Here is a 22,861-nt window from a genome sequence, read left to right as displayed (position 1 = left end):
AATGCGAAGCACATACATGAAGCTACCCTAGTGACTGCCATGTGAACGACAAAATGATGGCATGCACCGCAAATGGGCGACTATTTCATTAAGAGGCCAGCTTTGACCTTGGAAGAAATCTATAAGCAAGCCTTTACAGAGAGCAACTCAACGCATAAATCTGTGCAAGGCTTGTGCTGCTTCAGTGTGAATTGCATACAGAAAAGGCAGCTCAAATGTGTTTGCATGTCTGTTCTAGGCTTTATTGGTAATTGTTTACATTTTTGTCATGGTTAAATGCTTCCTCCTTGTAAATGTGCTTCCATTTACCGTGATGCTTAAGTGTGTCATTTCACGACAATTCGTTTTCCATTTTGCAGCTGCCTTTGGGCATGAATAGGTCCCATACTCCCCCCTCCCAAATGTAAAGAATAAAAGTATAACTGGTGACCGTTTGTCTCTTGTGTTCAAGCACATTGTCGTATCTTAAGGCATCTCAGTTCAGTGCACGTGAAATTCTGTGTAAAACCACGTGACATAAAAATATGCCAAGAATAAGACCAATAAAGACGAGGAAAAATAACACAAGAGATAGTGTAACTGTTAATGCCCATTCACATTTTCTATGCCTGCAAAAGAATGGACATGGAAGGCATACATCACCAGTTCCCTATTGAAAGACCATTCTGTTATTTGAAAATCTTTCCTTGATCTGAGGATTGGCTGCAAGACAGCCCAGCGTACTCAACAATGCTTCATCTTCTTCGGCAGTTTTTGTGAATTCATATTTTTAAAATGTTTACCAGGTAAGGCCCACTGAGCTATATAACTTTTTTTCAGAAGCGCCCTGCCCACAAATGACAGCTCAATGAAGTGGCTTATCGTGTGGACATTTTTAGCAGCCAAATACTCAATATGGATGTTTCTAAATGTGGAGGGAAAAACCACACGACCACAGGGAGAAAATGCAAACCCCAAGTATACAGGCCATCAGGGTTGAGATTGAACCCACGATATCTCCTGCACACCAGGCGAGGTAGTGAACATCTCGCCACTGTGGCACCCCCTTTGGGATTTGTCTCAAACTAAGCTATGTCCAAGTAAAAGCATCATCAGCAATCCAAGTTCTCCTGGTTTAGCCTCTAAGGCCAATGTCCTGATTTCCTCACAGGTCACAGTGTAAAGTTATGTGACCCATAGTGTGGTGTTTTGTAGCCGCATTCGCACACACAAGAGTCTTCAGTTTTACACTTCTGCATTAGGTATCCGCATCTTACATGCAGAATGGATCTCATGATTATCAGCACTCATTAACTCACTGGCTATGTCAATGACTAGGTAAGGTGCAAAGAACGGGATACATTATAAAGTGTGTGCTCCTTTAACCATTTTAAAAGTTCCATGCTTCTTTTATCTCAAGTCTGAAGTTTTGCGGAAGAAAATACATTGGAGAAGGATTTCAGTTAACAATGTGCATGAATATAAAACACATTTGGGAATAAAACATAAATAATCTATATACACATGCAGTAACTTGTAAGAATTTAAATCAATACATCAAAATATAGTTGGTCCACACAACAAAGAGTGGAGCTGCAAAGTGACCAATGGATGTAAGAAAAACCCATGAAGCATGCATCAATAAGCCAAAATCAATCACAGCTCTTTAAAAGAGGTCCTGAGTGAAATAATGATTAATGTGTAACACACATTTAAACACGTTCCTTCTGAGTGGGCAGGTAGGAACTTGGTTGGACAGCGCATTCGTGCACGACAGACAAATAATCCCTGGTGGGCAGTGTGGAACCAGTTGTTCCTACCTGTATAAGTGTAGTGTATCGTGTCGTGTATAGTGTAGTGTGTAGGTTAAACATTGAGTTTTATAAGGGCACCACGGGGTGACCAGCCCCTCTCCACCCAGTCCCACCCCTCTCACCCCCCACCCAGCCCCACCCTCTCCACCCTCCCCTCCCCACCCAGCCCAGCCCCACCCCTCCCACCCTCCCCCACCCTCCCCACCCAGCCCTCCCCACCCCAAGCCAATGAGAGGGCTCTGGTGGGGTGGGACCGTGCACGACAGACAAATAATCCCTGGTGGGCAGTGTGGAACTGTTGTTCCTACCTGTACCAAACTATGCAAACCTAGGTGAGAAGGCATCCAACATTGTGAATTATTTTAAAATTTTCAGGTTGGCTTTGGTTCTCTCAATCGGTGTGATCTTGTGATCGAGTGAAGCACAGTGGGATACACAAGACAGAGCAATGAGCCAGGAGGGCTGAGCTAGTGGGTTTGAATACAGGCATCCACACATTAAAACAGGTTCACAAACGTAGCAAGCTGATCTCAGCCCAGTCACAAATGAGTGCACGACAATACAATGTGGAGAAATTCCAGCTTTGGAAATGCGCACGTTTCTGTTTCTCCATCTCATGACCTCAACGACACAAATGGAATACAAAAAAAACCCAGAACATTCGCTGTTCATGGCATCGCATGCAGTGAGATTTATTATGCCCGCCTGGTAAAAAAAAAACGACTGCACATCTTTTGCACAGCGAGTTGGTACTCGGGGAGCGCTGCTCAAAGGCGTAAAACTGGTAAATAACAGGGCTGGCAAAGTAGGATCAGTAAGCACTGTGCAATGGGGAAGTCGGCACATTATAAGCATAACTTATTGCATGGTTGGAGAAGTAGCATGATACCTTAAGAACTTTGACATGCTAAGATATGCTTGTTTATTTTTTATGAAAATGCTAAATATAATTGCAGAGGCTGCCCTTGTAAAATTTTGCGGGTGTTTTAACCATAAATGTGCAGTCTGCTTCACAGTGGGCATTTAGAATATCACGTGCCAATTACTCGTTTGGGAAAAACACAGAAAAAATTGCCCCCCTTACTGAAAAACTACTGGAGACTAGGTATGCGCAACACAGCATATTTGTGATAACATTTCGTGATAACAAGGTTACCCACTCATGATTAGATTTTAAAGAGTTTTTTTTTATCTACACTTGTTACACCCAAATATCAGCTGGAAACAGCAGGAGAGCTGTGACGACGCTACAAGTGAAATGCGTGCATATTAATTTCACCGTTAGATATATTTACTTCACAAATTGACCCCATCTTCACCAGGTGTAAAATAACAAGCATACATATGCCTGAGATGGCACAACATGATTCAACTTAAATAAATGAACACAGATTGAAATCTTGTTCCAGAACACTTCATTTTCGGGTCAACATATCATCCGATTATTCCAAGGTAAAGGTAAAAGTGCAGCCCTGCAATAACTTGCTCACACAACTGCTACAAGAAATGCCTCCCCACTAGAGAATACTCTGGAGGGCATTTGACTTATGCTTCCACGTTGATCAGACGTGCTGGAAGAGGAGTGCCAGTGCAAGTGACATTTATTTAATAAAATGTTAAACCTAAAATGTGATCATGCGTTTTTCAAATTTAATATTTTACTTAAACAGAACCTCTATCCAACATAACTCACCATTCTCAAGAAAAGTAACATTTTTTTTTTTGCGACATAAGGTACTAGACATTCCTTTGCTTGTAAATGGTCAATGACAGGGTTATAACAGAAAATGCCTCGAGTGAACACACTGTCATAATGCACATGCATAATGTACATTGACTCAGTAATCACCCCCCCCCCACCTTGCACAAGAGCGCAGAAGCGTGGTCACTACATCTACGCCTCTATATAAGGAACGAAACAGTTAAGACTTCTCCACAAATCTGGCTGTCGCCTGATGAAGCTAGTTGTAATTACTGGCGAAACTTCGTACTCAGATTGTAAATGTTGTGGCTTGGCTCTCCAACACACCGGCGTGCTGTACTAGTGACGAATTGGCATGTTCTGTTTACGTGACAACCCTTACCAGTTGGCTGTGTCGGGTGGTGGTGGGTTTTAACGACACATTTATATATTTAAGCGATCTAACCCAAAAAACCTCTATTATGGACACTGTCACTACGTTTTGATTGATGATGATACCCACAGCTGATTAAACATTCCACAGCCGTTGCAGCAAGCCACTTCTAAAATACTCAGTCAAGATGTAGGTTTCTGAACACTTAATCCTTTGGGACAAATGCAGCCCAGCCATCCCAACACATGTGAACTGGATGTTATCAGATCATTCACAACACATGCCAGCTGACCTATATACAAGGACAGCTAAACCATGGAAGTGCTTGATAAATGAAATATGAAAACCATTTGGCACTACGATGTACAACATTGCTGTGTGACTTCTGCAAAAAGAATAAGTTAGCAAGTTTGCACATTTACATAACATGGCATTGCCACATTAAACACATCTGATATATGTTAGTGGTTAACATAGCTGGATAAGTACACATCCGTACTAATGCATTACGGTTAAATAGGTCTCATACACTCGTGCACATACATGTACATCTATACACATTCCCACGCGCGCGCGCACACACACGCACGCACATGCAGACATCAAGGCCAAGCAGAAAGATAGCTGGGTTTGGGAGAGAGGCAGGAAATGCAGCATGACTACCGTATACTTACACACCGTGGGATGATTTTTGAATGGAAAAATCAAATCAGTGCAGGATTATTCTGAGCCTAGGAGGGTGTGGGGGGCTTCAGCAAGGCGGCAACAACATCAAGTCATAAGAAAAAAGACGGCAAGGTAAGAGAAAGAGTGCAAGATAGAGAAAAAACAATTGCTGTTCCCTTACAGGCTTCCCATCTTTGACGTCGAGAAATTTCAACTGTCAATTAAACATTGCTCAAATCAGTGTAAAAGAACACGAGCAAACACTGAGCAAAAGGTCGTACAAAAACACTCAAAGCACCAACATATTTTCACATCAACAGACGAATCACAGTCCCTCCAATTCACTGTGAAATGCTGAAACGCCCACAACAGATAACAGACCATAATAGCAATGCAACACTGAGCATATTCAATGTCAAAAATCAGTGGCAAAAAGTGGTGGGTGCCCACAGCTTCACTTCACACACTGAGGGCCTTCTCGCGATGTGTTTGCATTCCCAAAGAACCCAGTTTCTCACCAAGAATTTACAAAACTTTTCAATATTTGATGCTGCTTCTAAATATTTTAGAGACAGCAACACACTTGATCACGTATTTATCAACTCCGGGACAACTACTGTTTGAGTGCAAGCGAATAGAACAAATCCACCACTCTTGTGTCAAGTGCGACCCGTAGAACAAGTCAGCAACCGTGAGTCATGCATTGTATCAGGATAATTTTGGAGATGTCTGAAAGGAGAGGGAACGTCTATCGCTCTGCTTCAAGCAGAGCGATAGAAACATGTGAACAAGCAAAATGTGAACATTTTAATTTGTGTTGCCTGTCAAAAGTGTTTTGTGGTTTAGAGAAGGATTTAAGACCATTCATCAAAACCTTCCCTCCAGTTTACAAATAATACATTTCATGACATCCAACAGTTGCAATCTCTGGTGCAGCTTCAACATATGGGGTTTGTTTTGAAAAGTATGACAATCAAATATTCCAGCTGATACCTATATGTGAATTACACACTTCAACCTATATTTTGTAACACCCAAAATCCCATACATGCTATAATATGCATTATCCTAAGTACCTGTATATATAAAGCACTCACAAACATGATAAGTGCATTTTGTATGCTATCATGTGTCCCTGTTATCCTCAGGAATAAGCATCACTCATAGCAAAAAGACATCACAATTCAGTTCACTGGAACAAATAAACAGTCAGGCCAGACATTATGAGTGACATTTTAGATCACAGAGAAAACTTTGTTTCCAGGACAGATAAAGTGCAATAGCTAAATTACATAATGAAATCTGATTGCTATATATTTCTCACATATATAGTATTGTTGTGCGAGCACGTATGTGCTTGGCAACTGTGTAAAATCCCATCAAGAAGCAGAGCAATTAAAGCATATGACTGAAAATCAAATATTTGCAAGTACAATTCCCTGGTTGGTGGTGAAATTAGCCCTTTATTCATCTGGGGTGAATAGAGAGTATGACTGTGAGAAGTCATCAATATTTATCCTATCGGTTATTTCGCCCCCATAATAGGAAATTGGAATTCCACCAAAAGCTCAGCGATGATAGGTGCCTCCCGCAATGCTCTTGTTTGACCAAGAAACCATCGACTATCTGACCTGGAATTGTCTACATCTGTGGTGAACAGACTCGGTTTGGTGGCGCTTAATATCAAGCAGTGCCCGTCTCTATCTCTCCAGGAATGGTGAGGGCGGCGAGAGCAATGGCCACGCACCTTGGCTTGCCCTGTGAAGTGGGTGCGGCACGGCTGGTCCTGCGTGGGCCCGCGGCGTTGCTGCTGCTGCTGCTGCCGGCGTTTGCCGACACCAACTGGGGCTGTGCGGTGGCAGGCGGCAAGCGCGACGAGGAGCGTGGGGAAGAGCGAGCGAACCCTAACGGCCCCGCGTCGGTGACACCGGGTGGCTTCTTGGGGATGCGCTTGAACAGGTGGCTCACCCACTTCTGCTGCTCAGCTGGGGAGCTGGCCAGCAGCAGTAAGTTCTTGGCTGATGCAACGTCGAAGCAGACTGCGGCAGAAAGGTCATGCAGGGAAAATCAAGTCATTACGACATTTGGTATTCACGCCATTCTTATAGTGCAAGGCTGTCCTATCCTGAAGGCCATATTTTTCACGTATGAACATTGTCTGCAGTAGTTTTACAGTCCAAGGTAATATTGCCATGTGGCTTTACCCAATTAAGTAATTTGCGAGTAAATTTTATAATTTAGGCCGTGAAGCGAGCACAAATGGCCTGCTCTATTTCGAATAACGTCACACAATGTTTAACATGCACTGTTAAGCAGACGTCACCTATTTTTTTGTTAATACATCTGTAGAATTAAGCAGGGCGGCTGCTGCCCTTGAGCCACAAAGCTTTGTAATAAGTGGGAAAAGCACTACTGCTTGGTGAAGTCACCACATGTGACCAGTGTTGGGGGTAAAATATAACAATTCCAATGCAATGCTAAATTGAGAAGCACTAAATATACTCCATAGTGCAGAACATATGACAAGTTATACAACACATTCCAATCACGAGTTCTCAGTACTATTTTGGGAATTGAAAGCTCATGTCTGAACATTTCTGACGATTTCAGGATACTTTCGACGTTAGAGCTAACACCAATCAGTTGTAACAATCCTGCAAAGCGAACTTTCTAAATGCCAAAAAATTCATGAATTGATCTGAGCTTTCTTATTATGGGGCTCCAGTAATAACACAGTAGGTAGAGCAGGCACAAGAGAGCAGGTGAGTTCACTCACACCTGTGACACAGCAGTTTACTTAAGATTTGTGAAACAAATCAGCTGTGCTAGAAGATGGTCCAATGGAAGTACAGTAAACAAATTTGTGAATCCATCTGTGCAGATCTTTGCACGTTATGCCTTTGCATGGGCCGGTTTGCTCTCGTTACTCCGATATCCTTGCGAAAATAGTAATTTGACTCAGAAATGCATAACTGGATAACTGACATTGTTGCCATGAAAGGTAACCGTTTATTTTAACCCCCCGCCCACCTCCTACGCATTTCTCATAAATATGCTAAATTCCTCTTTATATGCAAATTCTTTTGTCAAGGCGCTCTTCTTCCCCCTCCAACCCAGCTTAAATATACGCTCCAAGCTTGGTGGTGTTTCATTCTTCACCTGAGAACGGCTGCTTGCGTTGTGGCCGAAACGTCGTGAGAATTATTTTATTATGTTTGATTTTTATTATTTTATTATTTCCCTTCTACGTGATTTTACTGAAAGAACCAAGAAGATGTGTCAGGTGGTAGAAGGGGGTTATAAAAAGGGAATATATGAGAATGCCACTGCTACAGCTGTGAAATCCAACATTCGGTGGAGGGAGGGGGGGCACACGCACGTTTGCATGGCGCCAGGAAGTCCTCGTTGCGATCAAAGTGGTCACGGTGGCACTTGATGTGGCATCGGCGGCACTCGAGGGCGGCCGGCGGCTTGAAGACATTCCAGAGGGGGCGGTTGCACGCCTCGCAGCTGGTGGGGAAATGGTAGATGGTGGGCACCAGCTCGTGACCCTTGTGCACCAGGCAGTTCTGCTTCTCAAGCATCGAGTCTGGCACCAGCTCTTGATCCTTGCTGCTCTCGCCTTCGTTGGCATAGAGGATCTGTTGTCGCGAAGCAAAGAGGTGAACAGAGATGAGGGAAAGGCACGTGCGGGATGAGGCAGCAGACGCATGAAAATGGTGTTAGTCCAAGGTGATATAACCTAAGGTGGTTACACCTTTAGGTTGCATGATAGTTCACAGCCAGTTACTCATAGGTGCAGAATAAAAAAACAACACAAGATCCTGCTCAGTTTCAAAAGCATACATGTATGTTGAACTTATTTCGCACCGTATGTAGCCAATATATACTCACTATTATCAAAGGGCCCATGCTGCTGATGCTACCAAACCTCTGCATTGGTTTAATTCCCTCTACAGAATTCCATAACCATTCAATTCTGAGAGTATCCCAACATTGTCTTAGTTTTTCTTCTCGACCACCAATGCCTGGGTGTCACCCTGGTGCCTGTCTCAGTATCCTGCCTTCCTCCAACCTGCACACTGCATTGCATATCTACCCGATTACACCCACAACACCTGTCTTGGTACATTCTGTTTCAAACTTCACAGATCCTCAGACTATCCTTCGATGAAATTCCTAAAATATTCCACAGTCACAGATAAATAAGGGCTAAAATATGATTTTATAGTTATTTTCATAACGTCCGATTATGACATCAACTAGCCTTTTGCCCGTCCAAGGACGGGTGAATTGCAGTAAATGTGAAACTTGCAAGCGAAAAGCAGACCGTGACGTGATATTCATTGCATCCATTCGTGTACAATTTGTAAGGCCGCGGTGACACAGACTTATTTCATTTAAAAGTTATAATCCCATGTTCATCATGACGTCCCTTTTACTCAATAGAGTAACGGAGATCGCGTGACGTGAGGGTTCTACCTTTGTAGCGAGGGTTATAAGTTATAAGTTGACGTTGAGGAGGGGGGAGGGGCGAGGCGCCTCCTCCCTCCTCAACTGCTAATTATTATTAATGGAGGGGGGGTGTCCATTTGGAGGACGTCACCTGTTCATGATTATTAATGAGGGGGGCTGCTCGATGTGGAGTGACATCACCTGCTCATGATTATTAATGAGGGGAGGGTTCTCCATGCGGAGTGACGTCACTCGCTCATGATTATTAATGAGGGGGGGGGGTCCATGTGGAGGACGTAACCTGTTCATGATTAAGAATGAGGGGGGCTGGTCGACGTGGAGTGACGTCACGCGCAGGACAGATAGACATTCTTGGCTCATAATAGTAGTAAATAACTTAGTCCACCAGTCAGATTCGGAGACATGTTCCGTAACAAACAATACTGCTGCATTAAACGGCTGTCTTTGCATGTTGATCTCTGTGATTGTATACAGGCTATCAAAAACCTGCCCTTACAAATATATTGACCTCCTTCTCACAAGCATAAAGAATGTACTTTTAAACAAATATACATTGATGTGGGTTGTGTTATTACAGGCAAATGAGACAATAAGACACCCTTGCATATTTAGTAAACAAAAACATGTGCGAAGATAAATACAAAAAAACAGATGAACTATGATAAGGAAATTACAGCTATGAACATTGGCTGCATTGCTTTTTAACTAAACTTAAAATTCCTGTACACCTCAGGCCAGAAAGCTGCAGTGTTGCTGGCTTGAAACATTCACAGACAAGGACACATCTCAAATGCCAAGAGCGCTGCCTGATTTACAGGGAGACAAGGCAGAGAGAGCGTCAAGGCAAGGCCAGATAAAAAACAATGCAGTTCTATTATTTACACACCTGGAATATCTTGGGGATGTCCTTAGCTTCTGCCCTGTATGCATCCCCTTGTGTCACAGGTCGCACATGAAACAGCTTGCTGCAGATACAAGGCAGAGGGAATAAATGTTTCACGAGCATGTACATTTCAGGAACTAGCACCAGCATAAAATATAAATAGTTAATGTATGGCTGTAGACCTTAATCTTCCATCAAAAAAATCACCCACTTACATTTAAAATTGTTTTTATCACTTTGGTAATCTACCAATGATATACTGCAATGCTGTGAAGAGGATTTATTGCCAACCACATTCATGAGGGATACAACTTCAGATCTCCACTGTGTCTAATGACAAGTATGTTAGATTACCTACGATTACATCTTCCCCCAAACTGTGAAAGGTTTAAGTTATTTTCAATGCTGCACAACCTCAACTGATATCTTTTATATTATCCCAATGTACCAATATTTAATAAACAATAAACAACATCCACCATTCGCCACTAAGTGGCAGTGACGTCATCGCAGCGCTTGTGCCAGGCTAGGCGCACTCTGAGGCCACGGGAAGTGGAGATGGCTCGTTGCCAGGTCACAGGACACACCCAGATGTTATTGGTTGACTAATATGATGGACAGATGCACCACCTGTGTTCCCTACTGTGCCAACACACTGATTTTTTGTGCCTGGCACTCTTGTTCTTGTTGTGAGCGTCGCTCCTCTGACCCTCGCTCCTCTGACCCTCTTTGTTGCTGGAGTGCAATTACCAACAACTGCCCAGAAGCATCATTACACCGCTGATACCAGTTATCGACAAGGCCACTCAGCTGCACATCTTCCTGCCTCACATCAGCAAATCTCTTCTATAGCCTGTGCTGTGCCCGTTAATCCCCCTCAATCTGGCCAAACAGAAGCTGCTTCGGCATTTGGTGCCTGGGCATGCGTGCTACATGACCCAGTCAATGTAGCCTTGCCGACTGGAGGAGCCCACCAATGGGACTGTGTCCAGATCTTTCAAGGATCTGTGAGCTCCTCACACAATCCAGTATGGTTAGATCCAGGATGGATTGTAGGCAGGCCAGCCTGAATGTTTAAAATCAGGGCAGATGTTACTTAAGAGGGGTCCAGGTTTTGCAAGCATAGAGAAGAAAGGCATAACTGTGACCAAGAAGACATGGAGCTTCCACACAGCGCTATGCAGCCAATGCAAAGATAACTCTGCAAAACTGATTGGGAGTGAGATCTCTCCTTTGCATGCCTGGCCAGGACCTTTGTTGGCAGGCTATTGTGGGCTTGAATGGGGTTCTAGGTGGACGCCCATCACCGCAGTGGAAGAATGGCAGGTGCATCTTATAAATAAAAAGTGGATGGCCAATGGGCAGATCAGCTCCACGGTAGGTTCACCGTGTCAAGGACGTGTGCCCGCATCCGATGTCCTTGACAAATAAACAAGCAAATACGCAATTCTATATATGCACATTAAAAGACAATAAAATTATAACATGTCTATGTAGGTGGTAGACTGACTCAATGTCGAGGACCATGCAGGGGTTGGAGTGTTCCTTGTCAGCTTCAGCATTGTAGAAGAGAATCTTCTTACTGCTCACCACGACATACTGCCAGTGCAAAGCAATAAAGAGGAAGGTCATCCTGCACTGAAGGTTACATCATAGCTGTTCTGTCTATTAATGCAAGTTGGAATTTATGATAACATTGTGGCTTGCACAGGCAAACGGTGAAATAGCGACTGTAAAAATATAAACTTTAATATTTTAAGGGAGCTCTAATATTAAATGTGGATTTAATTTTCAGAGAAAAATATATTACGAACCTGTTTCCTCCATCCAAACCGTTTCATGTTCTTGTTTGGCACGAATAACCAGCCCTCCAGCCTGCCTTCTAAAAGGAGAAAGAACCATGTGGAAGAACCGTCAATTTTACGAGCACTCAAATGGTAAATCAAACACTTCCATATAATGATTGCTTTTACAAACACAAGCTTTCAACATGCTAATATATAGCCTGGACACCTTACCAAAGCGCCATCGAAATGCAACAACCAAGCATCAATTAACCTGGCATCGCTGAGTGCATTCCGCATCGTGCCCCGTGCATATTCAAAACTAAAACTGAATTTAAACAGTGCAACCTTCCTTCACGCAACTTTTTTGCAGTCTCCTAATACTGTGCAACACCCATATTAAATATTACAGCTTCATTTATTTCAGTTGTGCAATACAGTACATTACTGAGTCATGGAACTCAATGATGGTCAAAGTCTATGCACAATGAAGTATACTGGCTGGGAGTCTGATCCCCGCTCTCTCACTCTTGTGGCTGGGCAGCCCAGCCATGGACCACGGCAAGGACAAGTACCGGCTCAGCTTATGAACAAAAACAAAGAGCGAATTATTTTAAATAAAATAAAGCAAAAATATTTTTCAAAGACTGATGGGTGTGTTATTTACCTTATTAAAGAAATAATGTAATTTTGTTATAAAAAATGTCCTTGCTATCATATGGATAAAATATTCAACCATGTTGGATTAGGTTCCAATGATCACCGCAATACCATGTAGTCTCTCTAAGAGTTTGCAGTATTCATATTCTTTGGTTCTTTCGGTAAAGTCACGTAAATAAAAAAATATCAAATAAAGTGAATAAAATATATATATAGTAAAAATAAAATAAAAAACAAAAACCACGGTTGTAGCCAATATTTTCATGGAAAAATTTGAGACGGACGCCATCCAGGCATCCACTCTACGCCCGTCCTTGTGGAAGAAGTACGTGGATGACACGTTTGTCATCTGGCCACATGGCCGACCGGCTCTGAACCAATTCCCCAACCACATCAATTCCATACACCCAGCCATCAAATTCACCATGGAGGTAGAAAATGATGGTATGCTACCTTTCTTGGATTTCCAAATCAAAAAGAGACCAGATGGCTCAATGAGCCATTCTTTCTACAGAAAAGTAACCAAAACTGACGCCTACCTAAAACCTGATTCCCACCACCATCCATCCCAGAAGTATTCCCTTATCAAAACGCTACACTATAGAGCTCAATGTATCTCCGACGATGAACACCTAACCAGTAAACTCAAACAAGTACACCAAGCTCTCAAGGCGAATGGATATTCTGACTACACAATCCGCAAAGCCATCACTCAAACCGTGAGGAAGGAGCCATCTGAGGATCCAATCAAAACCATCACTCTGCCATACATAGCAGGGGTAACCAAAAATATTTCCAAAAACATGAACAAACACAAGATCCAGATCCGATTTAACACAGTACATACAATTTGTGATCTGATCCCATCTGTGAAGGACAAGATTCCTGACATGCAATATCCCGGCGTTTACAAACTAAGCTGTATCTGCGGCAGCAGTTACATTGGGGAAACTAAGCGACATGTCTCGGACTGTGTTCGTAAGCATAAGGCAGATTTGAAACACAGTAGGACCAATGTTTCTGATGTAGATGATCATTACTTGAATGCGGCTGGCTCACAGGAAATTGATTGCTATAAGACGATGGTACTTTGCAAGCCTACTGGCTATCAACAAAGACTCGTTTATGAAGCCATCCATATAAACAGACAGACACAATTTCAACCGAGAAGATGGTTATGAACTCAGCAATCATTGGAAAGATGTCATCAACCAGTTTGGGTCATGACTTGATTTGTGTTATCTTGTCAACCTCCACCGTCAGCAGTGTGGGTGTGTGGAGCGAGGTGCAATGATTGCCTGGAGGCCCTTTTGGTGGAGACCCACTGCCGGCCTACATTAACAGTCCATGCTGCTGACACACTTGGGCTACATTAACATTAGCTGCCCCGCCCATGCTGCTGACACACTTGGGCTACGCCCATCTCTAAAACTTTATAAACAATTTGCTTTTAGAGGCTACCCCCCCCCCCTTTTCATGATGACGACCGCCTGTGTTGCGATCTAAACGTCGTGGTTTTTGTTTTTATTATTTTTATTCACTTTATTTTTTGGTTATTATTTTTCTATCTACGTGACTTTACCGAAAGAACCAAAGAATATTAATTCCTGCAGTCACGAAAGTTTTAAGTAAAAATTTAGATTGCAGTATTGTGGACCGTTTTTTCACGCAAACTGTACCATCAGTGTCACGTCACGAGACAAAGTTTGAGTTCGCTTTAAATTGAGTGCGGAACCTGAATTTATTACGCTTTTTTGTGCAGAGTGGTGACCGGACTGAGACTCAACTCAATACACTGGAGAATTCTGCTTAATCACAGTCAGTTGCCTGGATTCCAACTCAGGATAACAGCAGCGGCAGTTAAACGCTCACTTTTGAGCCACTGGGCCACCTTCATTGGGGACCATTTTGAACAAAGTAATAACCAACAATATTGTGGGAAAATTGCATCGTTTAACTTTTAACTAAAAAGCTAACAAGAAGACACACAAACACACACATGCATGGCACCTTTAGGAGAGTCGGGCTCAGGTGGCTCCTCCACAAAATACTCTGGGATGTTGGGTGTCCCAACGGGGGAATCGGGGAACACATCGGAATCCGCAGAGCAGCAGGGTTTTGTGGAAATGCTCATGGAGGAGGTGGAGTGTTGATAGGAGAAGGACATCGACTCCGAAGTGCGTACATGAGAGATGCGGACTTTAGGGTGGTGGGATGAACGAGCGAGAGAGGAGGTGGTGAAAGGTGGTGGTGGTGGTGGAGGGAGTCGTGTGCAGATTGAGGGGTGGTTGGAAAGAATCATTTGGGAGTGCAGAGTGCGGGGTAAAGATAATGAGAAAAAATGGGTTGTGGATGGGTGTGCAAATAAATGGAGAGAAAAACAGAATTTAAATCAAGAGTAAAGATAAAGATATCATTTGGCATACAAAGTTACACAATTAATAACTGATTAGAGAGCAACAGAAAAGAAACCATAGAGAATAAGCAACATGAATACTGCAATCATGGAAAAGTCAACAAAGGATTAACTGAAGAGTGTGCAAGATTGAGAGGGGCAGCTGTTAGGAAACCAAGGGAAGCTCGGAATTAGCAGTCGTGAAAGGTGGCAGGTTTTTAAGAATTTCGAGTGGTTACCGGGGAAACCATCGTCTGGCTCCGAGTCGCCATGGTTACTGCTGAGGCTGGTAGTGTCCATGCCCAGCTGGACGGAGAGGAGCTGCGACCTCAGCTGCTCTATGTCACTGTCCTTGCTGTCCAGCACCATCTGCAACTCGATGCGCGTTGTGTTCTCCTCCATCATTAGCTGCGCATCACAAATGGAAAAAGAAACTAAATAGGGGACAGACACATGTTTGATGTGTACACGGGGAAGAGGAGTTTGCAGGCAAGACCAAGGGGTGCAGAAAGGAAGGCAGCATGAAGAACAAAGTAAGGAGGGGAATTGGGAACGATGTGAGAGGTGGTAGGGTTTTGAGGGTTTCAGGCAAGAATATAATTTGACAGGCACAAAAAAACTAGCTATCACAGTGTCAATCAGTGCGGGCCATGGGTAGAGATCTACCCATAAGGGCGCTATTTTAGGTTAGCAGTGCTATTTAACAAATGCTGGGGGACCATTTGTTATTGTACATAATTCAAAAAGTCAAGTGTTTTCATGTCAGTCCACAAGTATCAAACTATACACACAATTACGTTAAAGCAGATTAAGTAATCTTGAAATTGATATTTACATGTTTTAACACAAATTGTGTTATACTCTAAAAGTACATTCCAAAAATATTATAACTATTTATGTTGTGTCATGAATCCTCTGCTTATTCACAAACTCATCACCATCATCCATGTGTAAATGATTACTTTGTGTAAATGATCACTTTGTGGAAACACCATTGCCGGTTAGATGCTGGAGTCCGATTTAAAATTCTACATCTTAATTCAGTTCACCCCTTTCACAATGCAACATGTGCATCCTCATTCTCCCGGTGCAACGACTACTAAAGTGAAGGAGGACCACATAACACAGTTGGGAATACACAATCAAGGACTAAACCTCTCAGTGTCTGGGCATTAGTCGTCAGTAAGAGGCGCTAAACAGGCTCAGTGATGTAAGAGGGTGGGCAGTGGTGAATTAATCCGCACTCAATGAGACCTTAACATCAGGCTAATTAATTCCAATTGTGGCAATCGGGTAGTGGTGAGGGGTCGAAAAAATAATTTATCTTAACAATTGGTTTTAATAGTGCCTGACGTGTCCAAAGGAAAAAATGTCTTAATTACAGAAAGTTAATGGGGTGAATGTCACTGGCATAGTGCGATTTCCAAATTAGCAGAATTTAAATGCACAACAGGTCAGCTGAAAATTCATAATTTTTAAAATGTTTGCGAGTTGAAATAAGCTTTATAGTCAGAATATGAAGTAAGTCTCAACGCTAACATGGAGGCTATATGTTACTGCTCGAGAATGAGCAAGCGGTATAGCAGGGCTGTTACTCTCCATGAAGGAGTTTGGGTATAGATTAAGACTCATAACCGCCTGATAGTGTCAGGGTAACGGGTAAGGCATAAAGCTAGCCTTCTAGTGACAGTCAGGAAGCCAGGCTAAGATATATGTCTGGCCTGATACCCTTGAAGTAGTAGTAAGCCCCTTAGCGAGCCTGCGAGTGTCCGAAAGATAATGGTTAAGCCACAGATTAGGCCTGCTAGTGTGCGCTTTCGTGGGCGGCAGCACGTACTGCCTGCAACTCGTTGTAATCGCGCTGGTACTTGAGGGTCATCTGGGAGAACTTCTCCTTTTCCTGGTTGAGCACCAGTTGCAGCTTGCGGTTCTCCTTCTCCCGTCGCTTCAGGTCTGTGCCACTGCCGCGATTGCGGTCAATGTGGATGTCCTTGCGGTTCATAATCTCCGCAAGCTTGTTGACCGCCTTAAAAACATCATGTTCAACGCATTCATTAAAAAAACAGCATCCATTTCATGAAGTTCACAATAATGTCTGCTTTCATTACTTTTAATTGCTACTCAATGGGCTACCACCAGGAAACATCAGATTTTATTAATTGGAGACTTCCTTTTGGCTGTCTGCTGTAACTGTAATATGTACACATCTCTTCACTTTATCACCTGATCCAGATCTACGTAACCCATATTAGCGGATGTTTTTTTTACTTTACATGAATGCTATTTCTTTTTAAGTTACGTAATAAAAAGAGGAAATGTGGTTAGGTGTTGTGGCAGCTAATGGGATGTGACAAAAGCACTGAGCCCACATAGTAGCGATGCTAGATTTATGCCTCAAGGCAGACAAGAAAAACATTAACTGTGCCTTTCTTGTCTGCATCAATGCTTACAAAGCAGTTGGAGGTCTCTCCTTTATGAGTGGTAGAAAATGTTCATTGCAAAATTTGAATATTAATCTAAATCAGCCAAGGCTCTGACATCTTGCCCATGAGAACTATAGCAGGCGAAAACGATACAACTAACGTGGGTCGTGCCTGGTGGTGCACACTCAAGAATGAAGGACTTGATAAACAAGAATCTAATTAATTATGTGCTCAATAGCAGAGCCATATCATGCTTATTAAGGTTTGATGAGTTTCACGGCTGAGCCAGCTGCGGTCCTTGTAAACTCCAGAAGGAACAAGTGGTGCCACTTTACCATTGTTGATCACATGTTGGCGATGTTACAAATCTCCCACACGCTAATGCATTGAAGGTCTACATATGAATGTTTGTATAGGTTTGTGCAAAACAGGTGGTGGATATAAAAGAAAATGACCACAAAGCAAAAAGAGGTCTCGTTTTGCTATGACAAAGCTATGAATCCACTAAATATTTTGCGCATACTTTGCATTCAATTTTCATCATGGGTAGACCCACCTGTGTTTTCAGCGTCCTCTCATTCTGCAGCTGCTTATCATACTGAGCCTTAATGTAGGCAATGTCTGTGCCACCTTCCTTAAGCGTTTGGATATCTGTTGTAAATACAGAGTTCATAGTTAACAGAGGGACGGCAGGACTACATCAGCCCATTTCAGGTTTTGGTAAATGTGAAAAGTTTAAAACTGCAAATAAACAAACACTAAATAGCATTCATTACAATTTGTGTACATTATTGAGAACTTAAAGTTGACAGGTAATAGATTAGTAAGAAAATATAATTATATTGTCCTGCTCAAACGAGCACAGAGCAGTGTTTATCGCTTGCCTAATACCCAGACTAAACAGTGTAAATTCCATATTCTGATAAGCAGGGTGATTACATTAATATAACTACTGTCAACTTCCCATGAAGTTTAACACTTTTGAGAAATGAGGGGCTGAGTCGACCCACAAAACAGCGAGGCATACACTACTCTGGACCGGTTTTAACAGTCTCATCACTTAGCAGTCGATCTTATAGACAACCTTCTCTTTACGATTTGGATTCTCGTTCAACATTTATAATGCATGTAATTTGAATGCAGCCTATTTAGTGTCAGGAACTTACTTTCCATTGCAGTCTGTAGCCTGGTGTTGATTTCATCTTTTTCGCTGTGCAACGTGGTTACTTGTTCCAGGAGAGCCTTCTTACTGTCCTCCAACTAATAAACAAATACACCCATCCTTTACCCATGTAAAAACACACGTGACTTAAACTTTCTTTACAGTAACAAAGCACATGCAATTCTGTATAAAGTGTAAAAAGGATAGGAGTGTAAGTAAATTACTTTGTTTGAAACTCAAAAGGAAAAAACTAGTATTTTGAACTGGTTCATAAACATATAAAATGTATTATAGGGTATAAATGCAATTGTATCGCAAAATCCTTCAATTAAAATGCACAAATCTACACTAGGGTACATGTGGGAGTGGTGTGGAGTGATGGGTCACGATAGTGAACCATGGGAGAGAGGAGAGCAACTGTAGCACAGCAAGCATGGCCCTGCACCAACAACAAGCCACAGGGAGAGCCGTGCACAGGGCAGCACCAAGTCCCTAGAGCATTCAAAGGGGGGTCAGGGTCCATCAGCATTGAGTTTCAGGGGCAGTCATGGTGGCAGATGATGAAAATGTGAGAAAGGGAGGCAGCAGCATTGAGCAAGGATGAGCAGCAGAAGAGGTTGGAAATGGGTCAGATGGCGGCATGAAGGTTAGGCAAAGGGACAGGCCGGGGAGTGTGAAACCAAAGCACATTATGGGTAGAGATAAAGAAACAAATTGAGCGGAAAGGAGACAGGAGATAGTGTGGGCTGTTGCAGAGTTACGCCAATCCAAACCATTACAATATTTATTCAGTACAGGAGATCGATAGGTACCACTACACGAACTGTTTTTTGCACAGCTTGCTTTACGTGATTGCACTTTGAATATTGTCGCTCCAGAGCTGGTGTTTGAAACCTGCTTTGGTCGTATTTTACCACCATGCACTATGTACATCTGTAATGAGGCGTTCTTTCTGTATAAGCTCCTGCTTGTATCGCTGCACCACCTCCTTGATCTCCAGCTCCTTCATGATCTTCTCCTGCTCGATGTTGGAGAACTGCTCTTCTGCATGGGAGCGTGCCGATTGCTCCGAGTCCACCTTGCTTGCCACAAACTCTAACTGTGCCGCCAGCGAATCCCTATAACGGTGGAGTGCAAAGCAGATGACAGTCTGATTCCAGTTACATGAGCAGACAGACAAGGAAGTTGTGTAATGTCTTGTCATAAACGTTGCCTGTTAATTAAATTCCAATTTTACTTAAGTCTACACTGGAAAACTGACAAAAAAAATAGGGGTTAAATGTAGAAATTTTAATTGCATCTAATTTCTAAATATGGTTGGGAGAATTTGTATTCAACTTACCGGTTAGCTGACACAATAATTGGCAAATTAATCGCTTGTACACATTATCATTTAATTTGCTTGGCTGATCGTGGCCGAACCCAAAAATCAAATATGAATCATATTGGCTGCCAAATCCTACATATTAGGGAAATTAAAGCAACAGCTAGAAATTAAAGTTTGTTGTAGCAAATGTAAAATATGCTTAAAACATCATAAAAATGGCAAAACATGGTAGACAAAGCACCTTTCATCCTCCAGCTCATGTACTTTCTGTTTGAACTCCTTGTTAAACTTTGTCTTTTCTTCACAATCATCTTTCAGCTCCCGAGCCTGTGTTTTGTACAACGTCTACAAAAAACAGAGGAAAAAAATAAAAAAATAAACAATTAAATGGTTTTCACTAGGATAAGTTAAACTACTGCAAAGCAATAATAAAGGTAGAACATAAACATCCATGCTCATGAACTGTTTACCGTGAAGTACTGCTCCGTCTCCAGCTGATCCTGCAGTTCTCTCATCTGCCCTTCCGTGTCAAGTCGCCACCTAGGAGTGAAATGGGAAGAAACCGGTTTGGAGAGAGAGCACAAACCCTGAAACAATCATTTTACATGATGATAAACACATTCCTGCAGAGGAAGCTGGTAGGAACGTTGGGTTGCTCGGTCAATGGCCAGGGTCAACGGCGGCGTGGTGTATTCCGCAAATATGCCCGACTGTGAGGGCGGGCACAAGCCGGTGTGAGTAGGTTAAACGTTGAGTTTTATAAGGGCACCACGGGGTGACCAGCCCCTCCCCACCCCAGCCCCACCCCCAACCCAGCCCCTCCCCACCCAGCCCCTTCCCACCCAACCCCTCCCCACCCAGCCCCACCCAGCCCCTCCCCACCCAGCCCCTCCCTCCCCACCCTCCCCTCTCCACCCAGCCCCACCTCTCCCATTTTTGGATGCACGACGGACGGACACAATAATCCCCTGCGGCTAAGCAGGTAAGAAAGTGCTGCCCCTACAATGTGGACCAGAAGTGACTTGAAGGGACCTCTGTAGCCCAATTTCTAACAAGAAGCATGGAACTTCTGCAACAGCTTCAACCCGAATAATTTGTATCATCATATGACACTCCGATTAGCACGGTTGGCTATGCACAGTGAGAAAAAAGTTCAACATACATACTTGGCCGTACAATTGGAATAAATATTCTTGGTTCTTTCGGTAAAGTCACATAGAAGGGAAACAATAAAATACAAATATAAAACAATACAATTATCACGTTTCGATTGCAACACAAGCAATCATCATCATTGCTTGTGTTGCAATCGAAATGTCATGAGAATTTTATTGTTTTATATTTTTATTATTTTATTGTTTCCCTTCTATGTGACTTTACCGAAAGAACCAAGAATATGAATCCCTGCAGTCACGAAAGCTTTAAATAAAAAATTGAGATAAACTTAAGATTTTTTTACACATCAAAAAATGCACTGAACTTGGGGCAATAGACATGGAGAGTGGCAGAGAAACTCGTACTTTCTGAGGTCTGTGAGTTGCTTCTCCAGTGCCGTCTTCTCTGCCAGGAGCAGGTTGATCTCCTGTTTGAGCTGTTTCTCAGAGGCACGCACAACGCTCAGCTGCTGCGACTGTGCCTTCATGTCGTTAAGAGCCAGCTGCCTCTTCTGGGTCTCCTGTTCCAGCTTGAGTACCAGGTTTCTCACCTGTGGGAGCCATTCAAATTAGCCGCAAGGCAACACATCCTGGGTGTCAAGCACTTGCCAATGAAATGCGATATATTCTCAGAGCAGTGAATAAGCCATACGTAGATATTATTTAAAATTCTACACAGTCACTATTCAGAAAGCTGAAAATATATTATTGTACATTTTTATATTCAACATAGCACTCCTTAATCTGAGAAACAACCTGTTCATTGCTTTGACAAGAGACAGATTGCTTTGTAAATTAACCTCGACGCTCTTATTAAATATATTCTGTTCCCATTTAAATGAATGACAGCATAACAATAGATTAGAAGAAATAGTTTTTGTGGAGGCCAATTAATTTAATTGTCCACATTCACCTCTATTTGCTTCATAATCTCTCCTACACATCTGAAGCTGTAAAGGGACACCCAGCCAACCATTTCCCCCATTCCAGACACTCATGTCACTTCACCAGCGAAGGTAGCTACTATGTGGGTCTTGTTGACTCCAATGATACCGATCGACTGTGAACCACAGCACGTAGGTAAAACACCAATGGCCAAACCACAGGTTTGTGTTAAACAGCATCCTCCATATCCTCATGCTATGCATCGCTGACCTCTTCATCCAGGCGCTCCTTCTGTTTGAGGAGCAGCTCAGTGTTGTGTTTTGACTGCTTCAGGTCCAGCTCCAACATTGAGCAGCGCTTCTCAGCCTCCACTTGTCCTGCTTCCAACCTCTGCTTTGTTGCCTTCTCTTCCACAGTTTGCTCTCCAGCTCTGTGTGGGTGTGCAGGACAAAGGCGAACGTTGCGTCCTGAGCAATGCAATTCTCATTACCAATATGAGATCGGAGATGTGCAAGGGTTAGAGTGCCCTACTGCGGCACATGAAATATGTTAGATTATACAATTTAGAGTGCCCTGAAATAATGATTCATTGAGTTTATTTGACATGAAGTAACTCTCTTAATATTAAGAGCAAGCCATTTATATTTGATTGTTTACTATTGATATTCATATTCTCAGGTTTTTTCGGTAAAGTCACGTAGGTAAAACATTAAAAGTAATTGAAAGTAAAATAAAACAAAACAAAAATAAAAATAAAATTCACGACGTTTCGGAGGCAACACAAGTCTCCGTCATCAGGTGGGACCGTCACAGCCAGATTAGCTGCATCAAATGTACAGCTCATCTTCAAAGAATTCTGATGAAAAATACTGCTTTAAATCTTGTTGCATTGTTTTGGATTATAGGAACCGAGGGGTTTTGCAACATTCTACTTTGAATTAAATAGAAAGCTCTTACACAATCTAAGGCTAGCTGTACTTGGACATTTTGAAGATGTGCACAAAAGACTGCTAACGCATAAAAAATTGTCTGAATGTAAAGTGCTTAAGATTCCAGATTGGCACCTAAAATGTAAATATAGAATCCATACATGTCAAGTGCATGGGATTTGTCAATTTGTAGAAAAATCACTGCATGAAAATTCCTCTGCAGGGTACCTACACAAGGTAAGGGCAATT

At 42.6% G+C, this 22,861-nt stretch overlaps 1 protein-coding gene across 1 annotated transcript in view; it reads right to left on the bottom strand.

Annotated features, from left to right (window-relative positions):
* Positions 1-22,861, bottom strand: part of LOC144931413 (rho-associated protein kinase 2-like) — a 58,564-nt gene that overhangs the window by 5,627 nt on the left and 30,076 nt on the right. The window contains exons 21-35 of the mRNA XM_078855220.1: positions 21,954-22,113; positions 21,165-21,349; positions 20,115-20,184; positions 19,886-19,989; positions 19,249-19,435; positions 18,322-18,415; positions 17,712-17,806; positions 16,570-16,758; positions 14,972-15,140; positions 14,348-14,536; positions 11,708-11,775; positions 11,404-11,492; positions 9,897-9,975; positions 7,914-8,175; positions 6,282-6,573 (exon numbers count right to left, since the gene is read on the bottom strand). Of these exons, the coding sequence (XP_078711346.1) occupies positions 6,282-6,573; positions 7,914-8,175; positions 9,897-9,975; positions 11,404-11,492; positions 11,708-11,775; positions 14,348-14,536; positions 14,972-15,140; positions 16,570-16,758; positions 17,712-17,806; positions 18,322-18,415; positions 19,249-19,435; positions 19,886-19,989; positions 20,115-20,184; positions 21,165-21,349; positions 21,954-22,113 (2,232 nt within the window). The remainder of the gene's footprint in view (positions 1-6,281; positions 6,574-7,913; positions 8,176-9,896; positions 9,976-11,403; positions 11,493-11,707; positions 11,776-14,347; positions 14,537-14,971; positions 15,141-16,569; positions 16,759-17,711; positions 17,807-18,321; positions 18,416-19,248; positions 19,436-19,885; positions 19,990-20,114; positions 20,185-21,164; positions 21,350-21,953; positions 22,114-22,861) is intronic.

Source organism: Lampetra fluviatilis, chromosome 4 (assembly GCF_964198595.1).
Source record: "Lampetra fluviatilis chromosome 4, kcLamFluv1.1, whole genome shotgun sequence".
Taxonomy (NCBI): Eukaryota; Metazoa; Chordata; class Hyperoartia; order Petromyzontiformes; family Petromyzontidae; genus Lampetra; species Lampetra fluviatilis.
Note: the sequence above shows the minus strand (reverse complement) of the source record. Positions and strands in the feature narration are given on the sequence as shown.